Genomic DNA, 22,732 nt, shown 5'->3' with positions numbered 1-22,732 from the left:
ACAGGCATAAAAGTCTTTGCAGGATTGGGGCCTAAGACTCTGGTCCTATAGGTGACAGTAGACAAGCAAATGGCTACACGTACACAGAGCCCCACTGAAGTCAGTGAGGCTCTGGAACAGTGCATCACACTATAAATTGCAGGTTAGGAGACTAACAAAATGTATATGAAAGTGTGCAAACAAAAACTATCACTGTAAAGCACTGAAGAGTTCGCCACTTTACCTACTAAAATCCCAATCTAAAACAGTTGGACATTTAAAGCTCAATCCTGATCTGAGATAGAGTTCATTGACAGATAAATAAAACTCATTGGCACCTATATAAGCTCCTTCATTCAAGGATTTAAAAATAATATACAAAAGTAGGTATAATTATTACCGTCTTTTTACACACAAGTGAGGCACACGTACCCAGGTTCACATAACAAGTCCGTGGCTGAATCAGTAGTAGAACTCTACGTCTCTAGACTCCCGGTCCAATACTGTTATCACTAGACAACACTGTCTCTCTCACTGGCCATATGAATTTGCAAGCACTGTAGCGAGCTTTACTAGTTATATAGAGATGCACTATTATGATCACTCAATCAGGACTAACTACTTAATGTTTAAATCAGGTTTGCTTATCTCCATTCCCTTCTCTCCTCCCCCCCACATCTGCTTATGAGTTTCACTTTTAAGAATTATTTATTAATGTATTTGCATTTATACACAAACTAAAAAGGTGGCTTTATGCTGCCTGTGGTTTTTCCCATGGAATTTAAGCTAATGGTTTAGGATGTACCTACCTGAAAAACCCACCCCACACTACCATAGTGGATGTCAGCAGAGGCACTTGAGCTGTCATATACTCTAGGAGTCCTTCCCATAAATTAGAGACCCCACCTCTAAAATAACACTTCAGTATCCTTAAATAGCAGCAGTCCTATTCAGTATATCCCATAACCAGCAAGCTAGACAACTTAAAACTTCAAATCACCATCCCTCTCCAATAATTCACCACTCACACAATTCTCCTCCGGCTTTTTTCAAAAAAGATCGAAGACTAGCTTTGCAGCATACCCTACCTCTGTGCTACTATAGACCAAGGGAGATTCCTAAGCCCTGAGGCCTCTTGCATCAGCTCAAGCACCTTTACTGATTTACAACACAAATGCATGGCATGCTGGGATGGTGGTTTCTTTGGTCAGTATGCGCTAAGCCATTTAGGGCTCTATAGATCAAAACCTGTACCTTAAACTCCTCCTGAAAACCCACGGACAGCATAAAGCCACCCTCAGGCCCCCACTCAGGTTCTGTGTCCAGGAGAACTTGGCCAGCCCTGAGGATCAGGCCAGTGTCCAGCAGCTACTGTGAGATGACTGTAGCACAGTTATGACTGTTTCACCTTCCCATCCTCAGGAACAGCATTGCAAACAGGATACTAGACACGCTGAATCAATGGATGCTACCAGATATGATGGTATCCTCAAGAAAAGGGTAGGGGAAATCCATGCCCTGAAGCAGTAATTTCAGCAATAATAATATGGATCAAACACCATGATTTTATATCAGATAGTTATTACATTTATGGTACAAAGTAAAGTATTATATTTATTAGGCAAAATATATTTCCTTCATTTAGTCAAAAAAGTTCAAACTGGAAAGAAGACATTTTTAACAGGGAGGATAATTAAGTAGTGGAACATCTTACTAAGGAATTCAGTAACCTTTCCCCCACTTGGAATCTTTACATCGAGACTGGATGGCTTTCTAAAAGGTATGTACTTGTTCAGCCACAAGTTATGAGTGGGGTGACGTTCTATGATGTTATGCAGGTGGTCAGACTAGACTATCATGGTCTCTTTTGGCCTCAAAATCTATAAATTTACTGTGAAATTAAAAAACTGCATTCAAAAAATTTGTGTCCCAGATCAATTTAGGAATAAAGGAACATTTTCATTTGATCCTTGGACAAATGCCAGAGTCTTAGGGCAGGTCTACACTTAAAACGCTGCAGCAGTGCAGCTGTGCCGCTGTAGTGCTTCAGTGAAGCTGCTACTATGCTGATGGGACAGCTTCTCCCATAGGCATAGTTAATCCATCTCCGTGAGAGTGGGGTAAGGTCAGTATAACTGCGTCATTTGGGGGTTGGATTTTTCACACCCTTCAGCGACTTAGTTATACCAGTGTACGTTCATAGTGCAGGCATGGGCCTTATATTCCAGCACATTAATGAGACATTTTCTATATCAGGGATGTTTAATCTTTAGTTTCTATTGTTTTTTAAAAAATCTTAAAGTCAATCATTTCAATCCAGCTCATTTTGCAAATCAGAAAGGAAGAATATAAGGGGAAAATTAAGTATTAACATCTTTCGTACCTCTATAGCACATGACATGACATTTGAAATCATCTCTTTATGTTCCTTTTTTTTCATTAATTTGTTCTGGAAGGGGTTCCTCCGCAGGCTGGTTTTGTTCGGATTCTCCCGTTTTGTCTAAAAAATGAATAAATGTTATAAAACATTTTATAATCAGATTCTTTATTTTCCTTTAAAATAATACAGATTTTGACTGCAATAAGCTATAGTCTTCCTAAACTATGTAAAATACTATATAAATACTAATTTGTGGTTTCATTAAAGTAACTAGTACCCTTTCAAGAAATAACATTTGTAGCTCCAGGAAGAGAAAGTGAAAACAACTTCCATGTTAAATAACCATGTGTCAATGTTCACTAGATATGATGGACTCAATTCTGTACCCAGATATGTACATAGAGCTCCTATTGATTTCAGTGAGACATCCACATGTCCAGTTGAGTGCAGAAGGTGATTGGATTATCTTATCTCTTCCTCTCACTCTTCATTGGCAGCCCCTCCCCTGCCTATGTTTTTTCTGTCTTCCTGCTTTGTAATTAGAAAAAAAAAAAAAAAAAAAAAGAGCAGTTGGGGCTTCTTCTCTTCCCCTCCAGAGGGGCCAGTGTAGGGGCTCTGGGCTACAAGGGTCTTTTTATCTATGAAATTAAGGGGGGAGGGGGAGGCTACTCACATCTCCACTGCATTCCAAGAGCGGGGAAGCCTAAGTACAGCTACTTCCAGTAGAAGTCATAGATGCCAAAAATAGGATTTACAATTTAATAAGCAAACAGATAAATCCCCTAAAAGCTATGAATAACCACTGCTATCTAGTCATCTAATTCACGGTTGTCTATCTAGTCCATTCTCTTATCATCTCTTTAAGGACAGTTATTTATATGGTCAGCTTCAGTAACAACTCTTGTCCTTTCATGGTGCATAGGCCCAGGCAAGATGTAATCTTTCACAGCATGTATGACCTTTTGCAGGTCAGAAGTTGGGAGGAGTTTTTATTGATATTGATACCTGAATGATAGTTTGAGCAGACATTGTTTGTGTGTTCTGTGCTACTGTGAAAGAAAATGGCAAGAGGTGATTTTTTTTTCCTGCTGCAGAAGATCTGCCAAGTAACAACCAAGAATATACAACAAAACTAATGCATGTTAAAGTGATTCACTTGCACGCTTAGAGAGTAGGCAGATTCACCTAAAGAAGTCGAACAACTAGGCATAGTTGATCATAGTTGATACAAAATATCCAAGCTAATAATGAAAATAATATAAAACTAAAATAAAAAGGGAAGACAAAAAAGCAAAACCTAAAAACATTATATGTTCATCAGGCATATGAAATATATAGAGTTCATTGTATATGTAATATGTATACATACATAAAAAATATATACACAGGACATATACTGTTTGCATATACGATTCTGCTTTCACAGTTTACAAAAAAATCAATGAAAGCACACTTTATTTTGTTACTACATTCATGACACATTCCTCTCATCAGTCATCTACTCACAGTAAGTCAACCAAAGATTGAAGACGTATGAAATCGACATTTGAGAAGAACAGCCAATGATGTATGTTCCGTAATACAGTATTTGCACATCAGTAAGGTGGCCAACATAGAGAACGAATGGTATTGGAAGGGCATTGAAAACTAACCCATTTTACCACTAGTAGCCAGAGCTGTGCAAATAATGGATTCTTCAGTTTGCTGACAATTTTAAAAAAAATCTTTCAGACTGCACTGAAAATGAAATTTTCAGCAAAGTGAATAGTCAAAAAAAAATTAAAGGTCAAATTAAAATTTTTGTTTAGATTTCAAGTGGAAGGGAGAGCTGCTTTGAAGGTATTTTAAATAAAATTTGAAAGAAATTTCTAAAGAATTGTTTTGCACCAAAAAACATCTACATGTTTTGTTTTGGAAATGTCAAAATAAAATAAAATGTTTAAATTTGTTTTGGAGGGGGAGAGTTTTGTTTTGTTTTCCACATGAACAATTCAGTGAAATTGCAAAACATTTCCATGTCACCAAATCTGCATTTATTTATTTTTAATTCAGCCAAAAAATTTCAGACAGCTCTACTATTAGCCTAATCTTGCATTCCTTCAGCACCAAAAACCATCACTGGAAGCAGTGGAAGTTTTAGATGTATAAAGAATGCAGGTTCAGAACCTCTAGGAGTTCCATACAAGAAAGAGTTTTGGAAATAGAGCAGGTTATGTACAATATATGTTGATAGCTGAATTCTATCAAATCTGTTGCCATAAATGTAAAAAAATCAAACAGGCAAATGAACTAAAAACTCCAGTTCAACAAAAGAGACTGGAAAACAGTATGGAAAATGACAAACACCAACTCAGCAGTATTAAGGGGTTTTCAGAAAGATACACAATAGGTTTTAATGTAACCCGCCCCCTCTCCCATAGAGTATATAAAGTAGGACTCTATCAGGGTTAAAAATGCAATAAGCCTGTAAGTACATCTTTGCAGACCCATGAATTAAGAAAGCCAGTGCTGCATATGGTTGCCTTTATCACCAAATCTGGAAGTTAACACAAAACCTGTTTACAGACAAAAATCACAGTGTATAATGCTATTGTCCTCACAACATTGCTCTATGGATGTGAAACATGACCCTGTTATCAACGGCACATTAAGAAGCTTGACAGTTTCCATTTGTGACACATACAGCAGATGCTGGGCATCAAATGGCAGGATTGGGTGTCCAACACAGAAGTTTTGGCAAAAGCCGGTTTGGTTGGTATTGAGGCTCATTTGATTTATGCCCAACTGTGATGTGCTGGTCATATAATTCATATGCCTGAGACCTGTCTATCAAAACAAATCCTATATTCCAAATTAAGCTCTGGCAATTGTGGAGGGGAGATGAAATGCTTCAAAATATACTCAAAACAAAATCTGCACACGATGAATAGATCTGATTTGATCTTCGAGCAACTGGCAGCTGACCACATAGCATGGCACCATGCTGTAAGGATGGGTGTCCACAACTTTGAGAAGATATTGCACAGTTGGAAGCACAGCACCAGGTACAGAAACAACATGCAGTTGTCAACACAACCAGGCAATGGCTCTGTGGTCAGTGTGGTAAACATTGTTCTTCCCAAACTGGTCTATGAATCCATGCAAACATCCCCTAATACAAACTAAGACTGTCGAAGTCACCCTCAAAATCAGAATGATTGGATGAAGAAATGTCTGCGAAGGATTACAATTCTCTGAACATCAGCAAAGAGCTAGTATTGCACACAAGATTTTCATATTCTGAACTGACTTTTTTGGCCAGAAATATTTAATAACCTCTCCACAGCCTTAGAAATAAATATCCCATGATCAAGATATTATTACTACTCCTTGTCCTTCCAAATTAATACACCCTCACCATTGACAAAATGGCTCATAATAGCCTTGACAGTAGGAAAAATAATTATTCTCATGAAAAGGTGAAACAGTGAAGGTCTATCTCACACTGAATAGCTAATGGCTAGAATACGGTAGTAGTAGTAAAGATCACACTATTGGAAGAAAAAAAGAAGAAGACAGTTCAGAATGAATTAGATGAATGAAATAACTATCTGGGACAAGCATTAAAGCAGCCCTCTTGCTGTAAGTAAAAGCCTGAGTCCACTGCCTTGACAAGGAAATAAATCTTTGCACCACAACCACAGTCAGCAAATGTTAACAAATTGTTATTTTGAATATAAAATAATATATGACCCTATGTCTCTGCAAATTTCTCTATCACAAAGCAGTTACAGAACAGATTTTTAAAGGCACAACTCTGCATGCACCTGATGTACACCAGCCAGGTGAACATGTAACTACTTCTTTAAAAATGTGCATCTAAAAATACCCAAAATATGTAATTTATAATTCATATAATTAAAATACAATACAGTTAATAACAAACTATTTCCAGATGTGCCTTCCAGTGAGGTGTGTTCATGTAATAAAAGGTCAAAATGTTGTAATACTTTTACAATATAACTTTGCAAAAAGAAAGCATCGGCACAGTGTCCTACTGTTATGTTATGAAATTATGAAGGATATACACACAGTATTATAAATCAGATATGATTGTGATATGACATGAAAGGCTGCATGAAACAGCTAACTCAAGTCCTGATTCAGAAGTTTATTTAAGAACTTGCTTAAGTGTTAGGCTGTCCACACTCTTCAAAGGCACTCATAGACTCATAGACTTTAAGGTCAGAAGGGACCATTATGATCATCTGGTCTGACCCCCTGCATGCTGCAGGCCGCAAGACCCTTCCCTGGACTCTACCGTTGAAGTCCCCAAACCTGTGTTTTAGTGACTTCAATTGGCTGAGACCCTCCTGCTAGTGATCCCTGCCCCATGCTGCGGAGGAAGGCGAAAAACCTCCAGAGGCTCAGCCAATCTGCCCTGGAGGAAAATTCCTTCCCGACCCCAAATATGGCGATCAGTAATACCCCGAGCATATAGGCAAGAGTCTCTAGCCTGACCCTTGTTGGCCATTACGCTATTCATGTACCAGCTTGGTTTTCCTTGGCTACTATGTTTTATCATTAAACCATTCCCTCCATAAACTTATCCAACTTAATCTTAAAACCAGACAGGTCCGTCGCCCCCACCGTTTCCCTCGGAAGGCCGTTCCAATATTTCACCCCTCTGACGGTCAGAAACCTTCGTCTAATTTCGAGCCTAAACTTCCCCCCGGCCAGTTTGTATCCATTCGTTCTCGTGTCCACATTAGTACTAAGCTGGAATAATTCCTCTCCCTCCCTTGTATTAACTCCTCTGATATATTTAAAGATAGCAATCATATCCCCCCTCAGCCTTCGCTTTGTCAGACTAAACAACCCAAGCTCCTCTAATCTCTTTTCATACGACAGGTTTTCCATTCCTCTGATCATCTTAGTCGCCCTTCTCTGCACCCGTTCCAGTTTGAGTTCATCTTTTTTAAACATTGGAGACCAGAACTGCACACAGTACTCCAAATGAGGTCTCACCAGCGCCTTATACAACGGAAGCAGGACCTCCCTACCCCTACTAGATATACCTCGCCTAATACATCCCAAGACCGCATTGGCTTTTTTCACCGCCACGTCACATTGTCGACTCATAGTCATCCTGCGATCCACAAGGACCCCTAGGTCCTTCTCCTCTTCCGTTACTTCTAACCAATGCGTCCCCATCTTGTAACTAAAATTGTTATTATTCATCCCCAAGTGCATCACCTTACACTTTTTACTATTAAATTTCATCCTATTTCTGATACTCCAATTCACAAGCTCATTCAAGTCTCCCTGCAGAATATCCCTATCCTCCTCCGAGTTTGCAACTCCTCCCACCTTCGTATCATCCGCAAACTTTATCAGCCCACTCTTGCAATCGGTCCCGAGGTCAGTTATAAATAGATTAAATAAGATGGGTCCCAAAACCGAACCTTGAGGCACTCCACTAGTAACCTCCCTCCAACCCGACAATTCACCCTTTAATACGACCCGCTGCATTCTCCCCATTAACCAATTCCTTATCCACCTCTGGATTTTCATATCGATCCCCATGTTTTTCATTTTAACCAATAATTCCTCATGGGGTACTGTATCAAACGCTTTACTGAAATCCAGGTATATTAGGTCCACCGCATTTCCCTTATCTAATAAGTCCGTTACTTTCTCAAAGAAGGAGATCAGATTCGTTTGGCACGATCTGCCCTTCGTAAAACCATGCTGTAATTTATCGCATTTGCCATTAACCTCAAGGTCCTCAACTAGTTTCTCTTTCAGTATCTTCTCCAGCACCTTGCACACTACTGATGTTAAACTAACAGGCCTATAGTTACCCAGGTCACTTTTTTTCCCTTTCTTGAAAATAGGAACCACATTGGCTATTCTCCAGTCTAACGGGACCACCCCCGAGCACTGTAGTGGTATGTGTAGGAACATATATGTCCTCAAAACAGCACAGAGTCTTTGTTCTCAGGAGGGTTGGCATAGCCCTGGATTTCATATGTCTTGGCATTCCACCATTGATTCTGTATGTCTCTAAGCTTAGATTGGCTCTCATGAGCAGGGATCCTAGAAATCCATTTCTCACAGAAAAATGTGGAATTTGCATTTGTATAGAATCTTTAATTTTTACATTTTGTGAAAAAATAAAAACATCTATTAACTAAATTTTACTGAAAGTACCAGTGTCACTTATTCAGTGTGAGCAACCTCCCCCTCTTGTGGCTGATTTTTGAATGTGATTTAAATTTACATGGCTAAACATACACCAATAAACTGCTTCCAGTGTATAAAGGTTATTCCATAGCATATAGGAATTTAATGCATCTCAAATTTCACTTCAGCCTCCAGACATGAGTAATTAAAGTTATGAAAAGATGCTGAAAACTTTAAAAATCACCCCTAAAGACTGAGTTTGGCAAGGACAAATTTCACATTGATGTTAATGTGCTGTTCTATACCATATACAGCAAGGCTGTAGATTATGTTTGAATGCAGACAAATATACATTGCAATTCTATTAATTTTATTATGATTGATGGCACTAGTAGGCTTCAAACTTGCTTAAAAATTGTAAATATATCAATAAAATATTGTGTTTAACTGATACCTTATATATTGTAGCTAGGGAAACTAAAGTTCGGTGTTTCATTTTAATCACAGAAAAATGAAGATTTTTTTTTTTTTTAATTGGAGAACTTTGTGTTTTTTAACATGGAAAATCAGGATCCCTACTCATGACACAGATTCTTGTATATTATAACTACCTACAGGGACATGGGATGCAACAATTTGAGGATGCAGCTCATGTTTTTTTAGTGAGTAGCTGTTGAATTTCTGGACCACTCTTGTCAAACTAATCGATGATGTCATTTTGCTACACCCAAATTGTCAGGAGCAGCTTGATGTACCATGTCATGAAAAGTAGCCCACCCACTGTTTACATTAGCAGCAGTAGCCAAGCCAGCACAATCAGACAAAGCTGCAGTAATATTATTACAGAGCTCCACTTGTGTAGCTTCATCTTGTAATCGCTTTATGTTAAGTAGTCTGATTGGCTTAGATGACTTATGACACACTGGTCGACTTACTAGTAATAGTTTGGAGCAGATCATGTAATGGTCTGTCTAGCAGTCTGCCCTACGCATGGCTGCAATGATTTGTACATCCTGTAGATCTTATGGATGGATGGTAGTCAATAAGATCCCATTGTTTGGGTCTTGAGTGCATCCATGATCTCTTTTTGTTTTTGTTTTTTGTCTGGTAGGTAGAAAAACGTATTTGTGATCACTAATTGCCACTTAACAGTCACTAAGTAGCAGAGTTCTATTGCTATTCTCTTTTCCAGTGCCATACTGTCCAATGGCAGGCTGCCAGATTTCCATGTTACTGCCAACCCTTGTATTAAGGTCCTCCATGATAATCAGTTTGATACTGATGTAGACACAATAAGTTTGTCTAAGTCACTATAGAACTTTTCTTTCTCATTGTCGGCATTTGTCATGATAGGAGTGCAAGCGCTAATGATAGTAACATACCACTTATGTTTCAATGCCAACCACAGAGCCATAAGACTATCACTTATGCCATTAGATAGACTTTCGAACTTGGAAGCACTGGAGTTGCTAATGGCAAAGCCAACACCCAATTGTTGTGGCTCTGAGGATGGTGACCTCATGAGAAGAATATGTTCCCTGCACTGATCTCTGCCAGTTGCCCTTTGTCAGAGAGTCTGGTTTCACCAAGTGCAGCACTGTCAATCCTAATCCTCGCCAGTTTCCTTACAAGTGCTGTGCCTCTCTCAGGTCGGCTGGTGGTAGAGTTGTTGCATAAAGTCCTAATATTCCATGAAACATTTATAATTGGTGTTGTGAGCCACCTACATTCAGATGTGTGACTACAACCACCAGCATCACTATACCGGTGGCTTTGCCCTTTCCCCTCACTGTAAAACTTTCCTCCATCATCAGATCAGGGCATGAATTATTTTCCGTGGTGATGGCTTGTGTCATACCATCCACGCTCTTTTCCATTCACCTGTGCTCCAGTGGCACGCATTCCCAAGAGAACTGGCAAGAGTTAGGGTTCAGGCTATAGCTGTCAACGTGGAATTATTCCATGAGCCCTCTATAGCAGTGGTTCTCAAACTATTTGATTGGGCCCCCTTTCTTTGTGTCTGCCGTCATTTACACACACACACCAAGTACACATACAGCAACCCAGCTCTGAAGGCAGAGAAGAGAGCAACGGCTGCTGGCCAGGCACCCAGCTCTGAAGGCAGCGCCGCTGTCAGCAGCAACACAGAAGTAAGGGAGGCAATGTGAAAACTGATATTTGTCAATATCACTTTTCACAGCAAACTTAACTCCCCATTGCCACCCTTACTTCTGTGCTGCTGCTGCCACACCAAGGCTGACAGCCAGAGTCTAGGTACTAGCCAACCTATTAGCTATATGAGACAGCATAAAAATAACTTTGAAATAAAGTTGGCTAATAATCTGACAAAGAGCAAATTCATAATTTAGCAGCAGGGGGAAAACTGTTGCTAAGTCCTTTTTTCACTCAGACCCTCATCAGCCAGTTCAATACACTTATACATGCTGGCTTGCAGCTCAAATTTCAAATCTGCTGATTCAAGAGATTCCTAATCGACATCATTCAGTGTATGAAACCTACAATCAGAGATTTGACTGGGAGTGTTTATGCAGGAAGGTGAAAGTCTGCTACATCTAACACAAAATTAGGATGATTGTATTAGTTTTCCATTGTAAATTTGTCTTGTGCAGGAGTTCTTTCTAATCCATCAATAACTGCATAACCTACCTTCTCCAGGCTTTTTGAGAAAGAATCCAAACATATTTTTGAAGCTCCATTCTTTCTTCTTTTCCTGAAATAAAAATAATCAATATTTTTCTATGCAACAGGTTCAGAGACTGTGACGGATTGACTTATAAGGAAAAATTAAAACAGCTAACGTGGATAGAATGGCTACAAGAAAATGAGGGGAGACTTGCTAGCAGTCTACAAATATCTGAAGCATACAAAAAACCAAATTCAAACACAATTTAAATTATTTTCTTGGACATACAAATGCAATTCCCACCAAAGTTAGTGGGAATGTCCAGAATAATTTCCAAGGAAGAATTTGTCCCAAAAGATAAAAGAGAATTACTTAGGTGTAATTTGGAGTAATTGGATGGAATCAAGGAAGGTTAGATATAGTGAAAAACTTCCTTATGGGGAGCTATTACAGCATTAGGCTGTAAAAGAACTCCTAAGTGAGTGTGCAAACTTTTGGAGTTGTGCCACCCTTACGATTCACAGAATTTGTCCCCACACTCCCCCATCGCCCGTTCTGAAGGTCAGCAGAAGTAAGGGTGGCAATGCTGCTTCTGCTGGCAGCAGTGCTGCCTTCATAGCTGGGTGATGGGAGAGGTGCGGCTGCTGATCGGGACATTCATGTTGTTTGTGGCATGGGAGGACTATATTTTTTTAATCCTGCTCCCGTACCACCCTGCAATACCCACTCTATTTTTTATCCAAGTCCTGCTATTATGGCAGCGAGTCCTGCAGGATCCCAGTTCCTTTGTGCCTCCCCAAAGAACCTCTTGTGCCCTGCAAGAGGGGTGTGCCTCCTAGTTTGCGCACCACTGCTCATTAGAAAAATAGAGGCCGGCGCCTGTGACTGCTCTAACTCATTGTTGCATTAATGACTTGATATTCCTCTACAGATGGATGATATGCTAAGTGAAGATCCAAAATCCCAATAATACGTATGTAAGATCTTGACCACAGTCTTTGTAAGAATCTTTCACATAGGCCTAAATTCAATGGCTTGGTCTGAGGCCTAGTTAACAATGGTCAATACATAGAATCATAGAATACCAGGGTTGGAAGGGACCTCAGGAGGTCATCTAGTCCAACCCCCTGCTCAAAGCAGGACCAACACCAACTAAATCATCCCAGCCAGGGCTTTGTCAAGCCTGACCATGGCTAAAAGAAAGCTGGGATAAACAGGAGACAACCTTGTTTGTTTCAACTATACATGAGATAAGCTGAGTCAGCATAATCGCAGATGGAGAGCAGTAATTGGGGGGCCTATCAGGAGGTACAGGCACACAACTGACTGAGAAGAGCCTTAAAGTCTGCTCCCTGGTTCAGGAAGAAGGTAATGGTACATACTCCCCAAATGCCAACCAGAGTTCAGAGAGAGGCCTAACATGATAGCGTGAGTTATAGTATCCTCCCTTTCACAGATGCATCCTCCCTCACAGATGCCAATCCTAGTTTGTAGAAATGCAAGGGTGAATCACACACAGTTGTGTATAGTTGTGTACTGTTTACTGTTCTTTTTGCTTTAAACCCTCCAGAAATGTACCTGTGGACCAACCTGTCTGGAAAGAGCTGCTGTCATCGCTATGGACCTGAAATCAGGATTTAACTTACACATTGCAAGAGGAGAATTCTGAGGAATAACACCTGTGTATTAGCAAACATGTTGACCTGACCTATGGGCGGAGCTATTATGTAATCTTTTAGACTATTGGCTTATTATGCTAATCTTGTCTTGCTGCTAGAACCTATGCAGGGGCTCGAGAACTCCCACCCCGTCACTTCTCTCCGCCCATTGGCACCCTATATAATCTATTGTAATCAATTGTTTAGCAGTGTCTCACTGAGCCTAATAAGCAAAGTGACACTCCGCCAGCGCTGTGCGTAATAAACCCTTGTGCTTGACTCAACATGGTGTCGAACTTCTGTTCCTTCACTAAGGAATATGGATAAAAACCTAAATGGATGGATAGGACATTTAAAAGTTCAGTTTTGAATGTTCTTTCCATTGTTTTCCTGTTTAGCATTATTGATAACTGATTCTTAGTTTATACGACTTCTAGATGATCAATGGTGACCTTGTCTAGGTGGGAAATATTAAAATACTTAAATGTAGCCACAGAACAGTATAAAGAAAATAAGTGGAGAAAAAAAATTAAGATACTGTAAGGGCAACATGTTATTAAATCAATAAACAGAATCAATGTGGCTTTGATTTTTTTAATCACAAAATTTCAATGCGAGAGACACTTGATCAAACAATCTGAGTTTTATTGGCAGTTCAAACAATATTAATTAAAGTGAAACCCTTTGCTACTATACTAATAAAGCAACCAAAAAAATCAATTATTGTTATAGTTTTTTGCATATACTCAAGTCCCATAACTTGTTTAAACCTATGTAAACAGCTGTACACATTGATAATATAGCCAGTGCAAATATCTAATTTTCAATTTAAAATTTTCATGAGAGGGAAAAATAATAATTTCTCCATGGTACTTGTCACCTTTAGCTGAGGGTCTCAAAGCATTTTACAAACATTAACCTTCATATTTTTAGACACAAAAAATAGGGAAGAGTTTAATACTCATAAAGGAAGATTTGTAACAAACAAACTATAAAATTATTTTGGGTATTAGATTTTAAACATCCAAAAATCAAGTTTTGCTTTAAGTTACATGCCCGCAAACCTATTTCAAATATACATTTCAAATACACCACTACCTCGATATAACGCGATCTGATATAACACGAATTTGGATATAACACAGTAAAGCAGTGCTCCGGGGGGGCGGGGCTGTGCACGCCGGTGGATCAAAGCAAGTTCAATATAACGCAGTTTCACCTATAACGCGGTAAGATTTTTTGGCTCCTGAGGACAGCGTTATATCGAGGTAGAGGTGTACAATTGTTATCATATTCCCTTTCTGAGCATTAAACTCTTCTCCACTTTTCCCTTAGAGTTTCCTTGAAGCATCTATGTATCTTATATCTGTTGTTTTTGCAAATTAATAATATTTTATATATAATGTGTTCTACAACATATTACAGAGATTATCTGAATTAGAATTCTTAAAAGCTAGTAACATGCACAGATCCAAACCCCATAAATGATAGAGGGTATAGCTGAAAGCAGAATTTGGTCCACAGGACATAATGAATTGTAACTACTAAAGGATAATCATGCTGACGTAGGTTAAACTAGAGTACTGGTGTCACATGAAACTAAACTAAATATACATTAGCGATACACACACACACACACACACACACACACATTCCCTTCATTAGAATCAGAAGTAAAAGATGTAAACTATTTTACTCAGGTTAATAACATTTTACTCCAACATAAAGTTGTTTAAGGCCTTGTGTCAGGAAAGAACTTATGCATGTGCTCTACTCTGTCCCTAGTCAGGACCGAACCTATAGTCATACTTTACTTTAAGTGTGTATTTGAGTCCCATTGACATCAATGGGACTCAGGCACCTGCTTAAAGTTAAGAACATGCTTAAGTGGTACACTGAATCAAGATGCTTTCCTGAATCAAGATGCTTTCCTGAATTGGTGACTGTTAATGGGCTGGTGGATATATATTTAATTTGTTTACTACTTCTGAAACACAAATTTTTCACTCTGAACTCTACAAATGTTTGACAGCTTCTCTATCATATTTTTAATCCTAATGAGTTTTATTAAGTGATTTTTGTATACTATAGGAAGATATTACCTCTTAACAATGGGTAATTGTACATTTCTCCTAAGCATTAGCCAAGTTTCAATGCCAAAATTCCCATAGGGGACAGCATGTATGATCATGTTTCTAATACAGTGAATAGACTTAAACAAATCATTCCTGGAACATGACATATCATGACAACTCACTGTGATGGGACGCACTCATTTCTTGTGAGCACGTCCTGTCGGTTCCATGTGAACCTGCACTCAATCTATCTCTCTCTACTCCGACACCCCCTGTGGGATGTTAACCTTGTCAGGTGGGACTTCAGTGGCCCAGCCTCTGCCAAGTCACACACAGTCTCTATGCACAAACAAATCCCTTCCTATCCTTGTGCCCTTGTTAGTCTTTAGCCTGTCTCTGGGCTCAGTCCTCAGCCCCTTCTCGGCTAGCTGACTCCATTGCTGCTGCTATTCCCTGGGCCGCTTCCCACATAACCCCTTCCTCTTTACCCTTCTGGTCCCAGCCAGCAACTGATCTGCTCAGGCCCTGCAGCTCCTTTTAACTGAGCCTGCTGTTGTCTGATTGGCTGCTTCCCTGCAGCCTGTCTAGGCTGGACTGGAGGACTCACCTTCACTGCTTCTTTTCTAGGGCGGGGTGTGATAGGACCGCGAGGCCTCCAGCAGGGGACCTCAAAGGGCCTGGTATACCCTGTCACACTCAAGCTCAAGTTCTACAGTATGTTCCTGATGCTGATCATCAGTAATGCAAGATAAGGCTTCCAAATGTTGATGCACTGCACCTCATAAAAATTATTCAAGTATTACATATAATCTATTTCACCTAGTCATTAAAACGTGATTGGCTGTAGTCAATAGCACAGTGAAATCTACTACTGTTAATTAATTTGAAAAAAAGATGCATGTATTAGCTAATGTTTGTAAAGCAAAGATGTTAAGCTCTGTATAATGCTAAGTATTATTGTGTGTATTTAGAGAGAGCCCTTGTGCCAAATATGACAATTTCCTGCAATATCTCTAGGAGATCTTATTATATTAACTTTGTCACTGTGAGCCAGGGATTGTATGTAGTTCCTTGAGGGAGAGTAACCACAGTCCTCCAGATACTAAGAACAGTGTGTGTGGGGGGAGGGTGCGGGGGGGGTCCAGAAAATTCACTCAGGTTGTAACATCTCCAGAAAGTACCACCTACTGGGGAGGTTCACCTACACTAGTTCAAAGTGGATTCTCCACAGGCCAACAGACAAAGAAAGGACTTTTCGATAAATGCCTGAGTTTAAACTGACAGTGTTTTCTGTCTGATTCAGCAAACAGACAGAACCTTTTGCAGGAAGGGGCAATTCTTAGGAAAGTGTTAGAAGAGCTGACACCTGTCAGAGCCTGAGGCTAGAGTTGGGGTGACCTTTGGTAAGCTTTTTAGCATGTGTTTAGGTTCTTTTATTGTTTTAAACATGATTTCTCTGCAATGATTTCACCTTAAGAATAAATGTGCTTGCTTATAAAGAGCTGTGTGGTAACTTATAACTTCTGGCAGTTACAACTTTCCATCGTCTTCAAAGAAAAAGCAAAGTTAAGACGCTGGCCTATTTAGGCAGCCTATCTTGCTGGGAACATTACAGTATAGGCAGCCAGCTGTGCAGCCTGGAGAAATCCCCAGTCAGAAGCGAGAGACACTCTCAGGAGAGGTAATGGCTGAGGAGCCTGGAGCCTACAGCGGGTGCCCTCAAGGGACCAGAGAAGGGGAATACAGATGCAATTGCCCTGAACTGTAAAACCCCTGTTGAAAAGTAAAAGTTTGTCCTAATATGAGGCAGTGGATCAGCTGGATGGAGATTGGTTAAAATGAAACCTGTCATGTAGTTTTTTGGCCTTTGTGCCCATTCCAACAAAAAAACAAAAATTGAGACAAATTCCATTAAGGTAGCTTTGTGCTTTTTTTCCTGGTGCACAGCTACCTAAAAGCTGGCAGATCTGGTCAGTGGAAGAGTCTTTCTGTATAGGGGTCTCCTCTGATGGCACAGAACCACCATACATAACAGACCAACACCCTTATATCTGAGGAAAAAAGGGGTATAGCCGAGGCCTCCCTGCGTAGCAGCAAATCCCCAATTGCAAGAATAGCCTGTGGGGGTGATAGGTGGAATACACAGTGGAGTGATCACTCACTGAAGCAGCAAATAATCAACATATTTCTTCAGCTCAAGAGTCTGTGAACTTGTGTGTTCTAGGTAGTGGGGAAAGAACGGGTCAACAGTCTGTAGGGTGGACTAGACCTGAGACTAAGAACCATTTTGCACCAGATTAAGGTGAAGGGAGGCTGCTGCAGGGCCAGGGTTGTCAAGGAGATGGAGGATGCTGCCTGCCTGCTTACGTACTGGCCGGAACACAGATGATCCCCCAAGGAATTCCAACAGAGGGACGTTGCTTTTTGGATGTTTTATTATTTTGTATGATCTGTTCTCTCCGGTGCTTTATCAGTTAAGTAATAAGCATAGAGGTGATAGTTTGTACACAGTATGTGTGTGTGTTTTGTCTGTTTCACAACCATTGCTTGTGTCAGCAGCACATATACTAAAATTGGAATGATACACAGAAGATTAGCATGGTCCCTGCCTAAGGATGACATGCAATTTCGTAAAGCATTCCATTAACTACTGACCGCCTCTGTAAGTGTTAAACTGTAAACCAAAAGCTTCACCCCTCTTCAGAGGACTATTGGAAGAGTGGTGTGTTTAAGTACAGGGAAGTCTGAAGGGCCAGAGCTGTGCCCAGAGAGGCCAGGCAGTGGCACAGCAGATTCCAACATGTGGAGGGGGTCCTAGATAGAAGGTCTGCACTCTGAGAGTGCGCCTAAGATTGAGAGCAGTAGCTGGACTGCATTCAGACTCCAGGAACTTGAAACACCCTGGGGATCCAGAGCAAAAGGGCTTGGATTCCCCTCACAGCAGTCCTAGTGGGTGGCCAGGAAGGGGCACTTGTTAGAATCTGTAGCATTGCCCACTACTGGTCCCCAGCCTACACTACTCCCTACACATCCCATCCCCCTCACCAAACTGTTGCAGACAAAGGAATCTGCCCCACCCTGAAGTTGCCTATATGTGTCAAAGGCAGCAGCTTCATATGTTGCTCTCTCTCATTGGGTGCACAACTCAGCCTACAGCAATTAGGAAGCGTATGACCCTTTGGTCTAAGTTTGTATAACAAACTGTGGTATCTGAACAGTGGAGCCCCATTACCCAGTGGAAGCACAGAAAGGCCTCAGGGAGTTCCCAGTGATCAGGGGACGTGCACCTGCTGCTACACCCCTAAACCAAGTGTAGTAGGCTCATCCTACCCTGCCACTTCCTGTCCTCCTGGTGACCACTGGGGCACAAGAAGAGAGCAGAGGAATGATTACTATAACCAGCTGGTGCACAGGGGACACAAGTGACAGATGAAAGTCTCTTTGAATCCTCCATGTATGTAAAATGGGAAAATCCCTGTTTCACAGCACACATGCACAATGGATTGGTGTCCAAACTCACCTTCCTGGGATTTGCCTTTATTGTTAACTTAACGGTATATTTCAGCCTAAATTTTCTCCTAAGCTTCACTTATTCCTAGGGTTTGCCCCCACAAAACCTCTGTTTCTACCCCTATTTGAAAACCCAGTTTCTTTGCTGCCTGCAACATTACCCTTTCCATAGCCATGAATGAGATTCATCATGCCCCTGAAAATCCTCTGGAAATCAGGAGATCAGAAGTGTGCTCTAAATCTCTCTCCAATAGAGCAGCCCCTGTGTTAGCCCACCTGATCTGCTTTGTAATGGGAAGACATGTGATAGAGTAACACCGATGTAAAACTGGTGTAACATAGTGGAAAATCTGACCTAGCATAATCTTACTCAATATATCTGTTCCTTGATTATAACTTGAGTCATAACTGCTTAGTGTGACAAAATTAAGTTTGTATTACCTTTTACTTTAATTAGTACTGAAAAGCCAATAGAGCTATGGGGAAGGGCCTGGACTTTATTTTGCTCTATGGATATCAGCAGAATCTCTAATTTAGGGCCCATTCCTGCAAACTTTTACCCCCAAAAGTAATACTATTTCAGTCAACATGACTGCTCATATGAGTGAGGCGTAATCACATGATTAAGGTTTTACGGGATCAAGCCTTGAATTCCAAATGCAGAATCTTTATTTTTAATGATGTTGCAAAAATTAGCTTGGTTTTCAGATATTAGGCTAAGTTTACAGAACTAGCAATTAGATAAGCCTCCTTTTTATTTGTAAAATGAGAAAATTGATTCTGAAAATCACTGACAGGCAGTAAATGTGGAACTCCATGGTGCCATTTTTTCAGAGTACAACCCCACTTCAAGTTTAAAAAACAGAGTGAAAAATATAACAACGTAAGAACGGCCATAGCGGGTCAGACCAATGGTCCATCTACCCCAGTATCCTGTCTCTGACAGTGGCCTGTGCTAGGTGTTTCAGAGGGAATGAACAAAACAGAGCAATTTCAAGTGATCCATTCCCCGTCACTTGGAGGTTTAGGGACACCCTCAGCATGGGATTGAGTCCCTGACCTTCTTGGCTAATAACCATTGATGGACCCATCCTCCATGAACTAAACACACTGCTGCTAACAACAGGAACGATACTTTAGTTGCTTATTGCTAGAGCTGGATGTGAAATGGAATTTTTGTCCCATGGGGAAATTTCAACATTTTGAAATTAGTTTCTGTTCTAAACTGGAACAGAAACTCAAAATATCAATGAGGATAATAAATAAATGAAATAATAAATAATCCATAGATCAAAATATTCCCAAAAAGTCTGAGTATATGTCAAAAGAAAAAATATTGACATTTGCCATCAAAACGAAACAATTTGACATTTCATTTCAAAATACAATTTTTAGTTATGTCTTCTCATTGCAAAAAGTTGTATTATGTTTTTGAATATACATGTTTTTTCCCCATATTACCAGAAACTCTGTCACAGAATTTCAGCAGTAACTGCATATTGCTCATACAGTTTCATAATCTTCCATTGGGACTTGATAAGTCTATCTTAGTATGTGGTAAAGATAATCGTACACTACAAAAGTTTTTGAAAATCTATTATTCAGAGAGGACCCATGCCTGCCGATAGTTGCGGGGGAGGGGCAGAGTGAGGGCAGCCCACTTCAGCAGTGTTACTGACCATGCTCAGTCTGTGTGAGCATGCTCAGTACAAGCCAAGCCGCAAATCGGGGTCGGGGGAGAGGGGGCATATGACCCAACGTGCCTCCCAAGCATTGCCTCTGCTATTATTATTATAATACTTTGTATTACTAGTCATACACCAGGACTCTGATGTGCTAGTGCTTGGCAAATGAAACAAAAAGATGGTCCTTGTCCCAAAGAACTTATAATCTATAAGCAATCAAGCTGTCTTTCTGCCTCAGAAGGGGAAACTTATGGTGGTTTGTAGTGGGGCGGCTGCCCCACTCCGTGAGAGTATGGGCTGCGGCAGGCCAGTGGGCCTGTGAAAACGCACAGCCAATGGGAGAAGTGCTTATTGGGAGCCAATCAGGGCCAAGGTTGGAGACAGCCAATCAGGACCAGGCTCATCCCTATAAGAAGGCTGCCCCAGAAGGGCGCAGTCAGTCTGTCCTGGGCCTTTGAGAGGGGAAGGTCAGTCTCCAGAGCAGGGAGACTAGCACCATGGACAGCGCAGTGCTGGCCAGGCTCGGGGAGCAAAGAGGAGTTCTAGCCTTAGGCCTGCCAGGCTGCAGGCCCTGAAGGGAAGGGCCTAGCGGGTGTAAGGGGCCGTAGGGGAAGCAGCCCAGGGAAATGGACAGACGGAGGGGAGAGAAGGAGGACAGCGAGACTGCCGCCAGAGGGTCCCTGGGCCGGGACCCAGAGTAGAGGGTGGGCCTGGGTCCCCCCCACTTCCCCCACGCCCAGCCATTGGTCATAGGGAGCAGCCATTATAGACCACACCAGATCACTGACAGGAGGGATTAGAGTTTGGGGTGTGTGGTTGACCACAGTGGCTGGACATAGAGACTGCTGATTGACCACCACCCCCCCCCGGAAGGGGGTGTGTAAGGACTAAGGGGCACTGCCGGAGGGCAGTGGTCCTGAAGAGGACGCCGTGAGTTAGTTAGCGACGTGGGCTCAGAAGTCAACCAAGGGCAAGACAATGGGCGGGATACCACTGAGAGCGGACGCTCCACTGGACTGAGCTAATTCCCAGAATAACCAGTAGGAGGTGCTGCGGTGGTGAGTCCCAACCTTGTTGCATGGTTATATATTGCCTTTATATAAATTCATGATACGCCCACATCTTGAATACTGCATGCAGATATGGTCACCACATCTCAAAAAAGATATATTGGAATTAGAAAAGGTTCACAAAAGGGGCATCAAAAATGATTAGGGAACGGATGCTGTATGAGGAGAGATTAATAAGCCTGGGACTTTTCAGCTTGTAAAAGAGACAACTAAGGGAGGATAGGATAGAGGTCTATAAAATCATGACTGGTGTGAAGAAAGTAAAAAGGAAGTGTTATTTAATCCTTCTCATAACACAAGAAGTAGGGGTCACCAAATGAAATTAATAGGCAGCAGGTTTAAAACAAACAAAAGGAAGCATTTTTTCCATACAACGCAGTCAACCTGTGGAACTCCTTGCCAGAGGATGTTGTGAAGGCCAAGACTATAACAGGATTCAAAAAAGAACTAGATAAATTCCTGGAGGATAGGTCTATCAATGGCTATTAGCCAGGATGGGCAGGGATGGTGTCCCTAGTCTCTTTGCCAGAAGCTGGGAATGGGCTATGGGATGGATCACTTGATGATTACCTGCTCTGTTCATTCCCTCTGGGGCACCTGGCATTGGCCACTGTTGGAAGACAGGATACTGGGCTAGATGGATCTTTGGTCTGACCCAGTATGGCCGTTCTTATGGTGGGTTCTTACTCATATGAATAGTCCATGGTTACTCATTTACTTATGTGGTCATCAATACAATCTAGCCCACAGTAATTAGGAGTGCTATTGCACTTGAGATGTATTGTTTTCTAGTTGAACTATTGCTCAAACAAACAGTTAGAAATACATATAAATTTCCTTCTAACCTACAGTACTGTACTCAGCTTATTGTTTCATATTTCCTTTCCTATACAGAAAAACAGTAACCTGACATTCTTTTTTATACAAACCTTTTTCTCAATATCCTCATAGGGACTGCCACCTTCCTCAACCTATAAAAAAAAGATATAACAATCAGTCCCTTGCACTTTCAGTTGCAATCACATTACTAACATTTATCACTCTTTCTTTGCTCTCAGTTTTAATCTCACACACTGAAAATGTATAAAGAATAGTTTTGACATGCATACCTTTTTCCTTTACTGTAAATTCTATTAAATCTCAAGTTGACTTTTTTACTGTATTTTAATGACCTGAACAGTGTTTGTACATTTTTACTAAAAGTAAGTTATAGGCATCAATTTTCCAAGAGACATAGTGCTTGGAGAATTACAAAGACAAACAAGTTTAATCTTTTTTCCATGAAGAATATAATGACATGATCACAAGCATTCAGGTATCCTAACATTTTGGATCAATATGCCAAATTATACATGTTTTGTCATTTACTTTATTTTTTAATCACAATACAAGGGGTTGAGTTCTGCTTTCAGATATGCAGGCACAATTCCCTTTGTGTTCAATTCTAAGGGCAGAATATGGCCCTCAGGGCAAAACTGGGACTAGCCCTTTGAAGGTGCATAACTGTAAAAAGAGAAGGAAAGCTACAAGTAGCTCATCTTCTTCTCAAGCAGAAGCATTCTGTAA

The 22,732-nt window shown here is 40.7% G+C and overlaps 1 protein-coding gene and 1 non-coding gene across 4 annotated transcripts in view; one reads left to right on the top strand and one right to left on the bottom strand.

The window, feature by feature from the left end:
* DCDC2C (doublecortin domain containing 2C) overlaps window positions 1-22,732 on the bottom strand; it is a 108,898-nt gene that overhangs the window by 2,444 nt on the left and 83,722 nt on the right. For all 3 annotated transcript variants that reach the window (XM_034766448.1, XM_034766449.1, XM_034766447.1), the window contains exons 10-12: window positions 22,096-22,137; window positions 11,192-11,255; window positions 2,363-2,479 (exon numbers count right to left, since the gene is read on the bottom strand). In XM_034766448.1, coding sequence (XP_034622339.1) covers window positions 2,400-2,479; window positions 11,192-11,255; window positions 22,096-22,137 — 186 coding nt within the window. In that variant the 3' untranslated portion in view covers window positions 2,363-2,399. The remainder of the gene's footprint in view (window positions 1-2,362; window positions 2,480-11,191; window positions 11,256-22,095; window positions 22,138-22,732) is intronic.
* Window positions 17,445-17,551, top strand: LOC117875679. The gene has a single exon (XR_004645318.1). It is a non-coding gene; the product is annotated as a U6 spliceosomal RNA (small nuclear RNA).

The sequence above is a fragment of the Trachemys scripta genome, chromosome 3 (genome assembly GCF_013100865.1).
Source record: "Trachemys scripta elegans isolate TJP31775 chromosome 3, CAS_Tse_1.0, whole genome shotgun sequence".
NCBI classification, from domain to species: domain Eukaryota; kingdom Metazoa; phylum Chordata; order Testudines; family Emydidae; genus Trachemys; species Trachemys scripta.
Note: the sequence above shows the minus strand (reverse complement) of the source record. Positions and strands in the feature narration are given on the sequence as shown.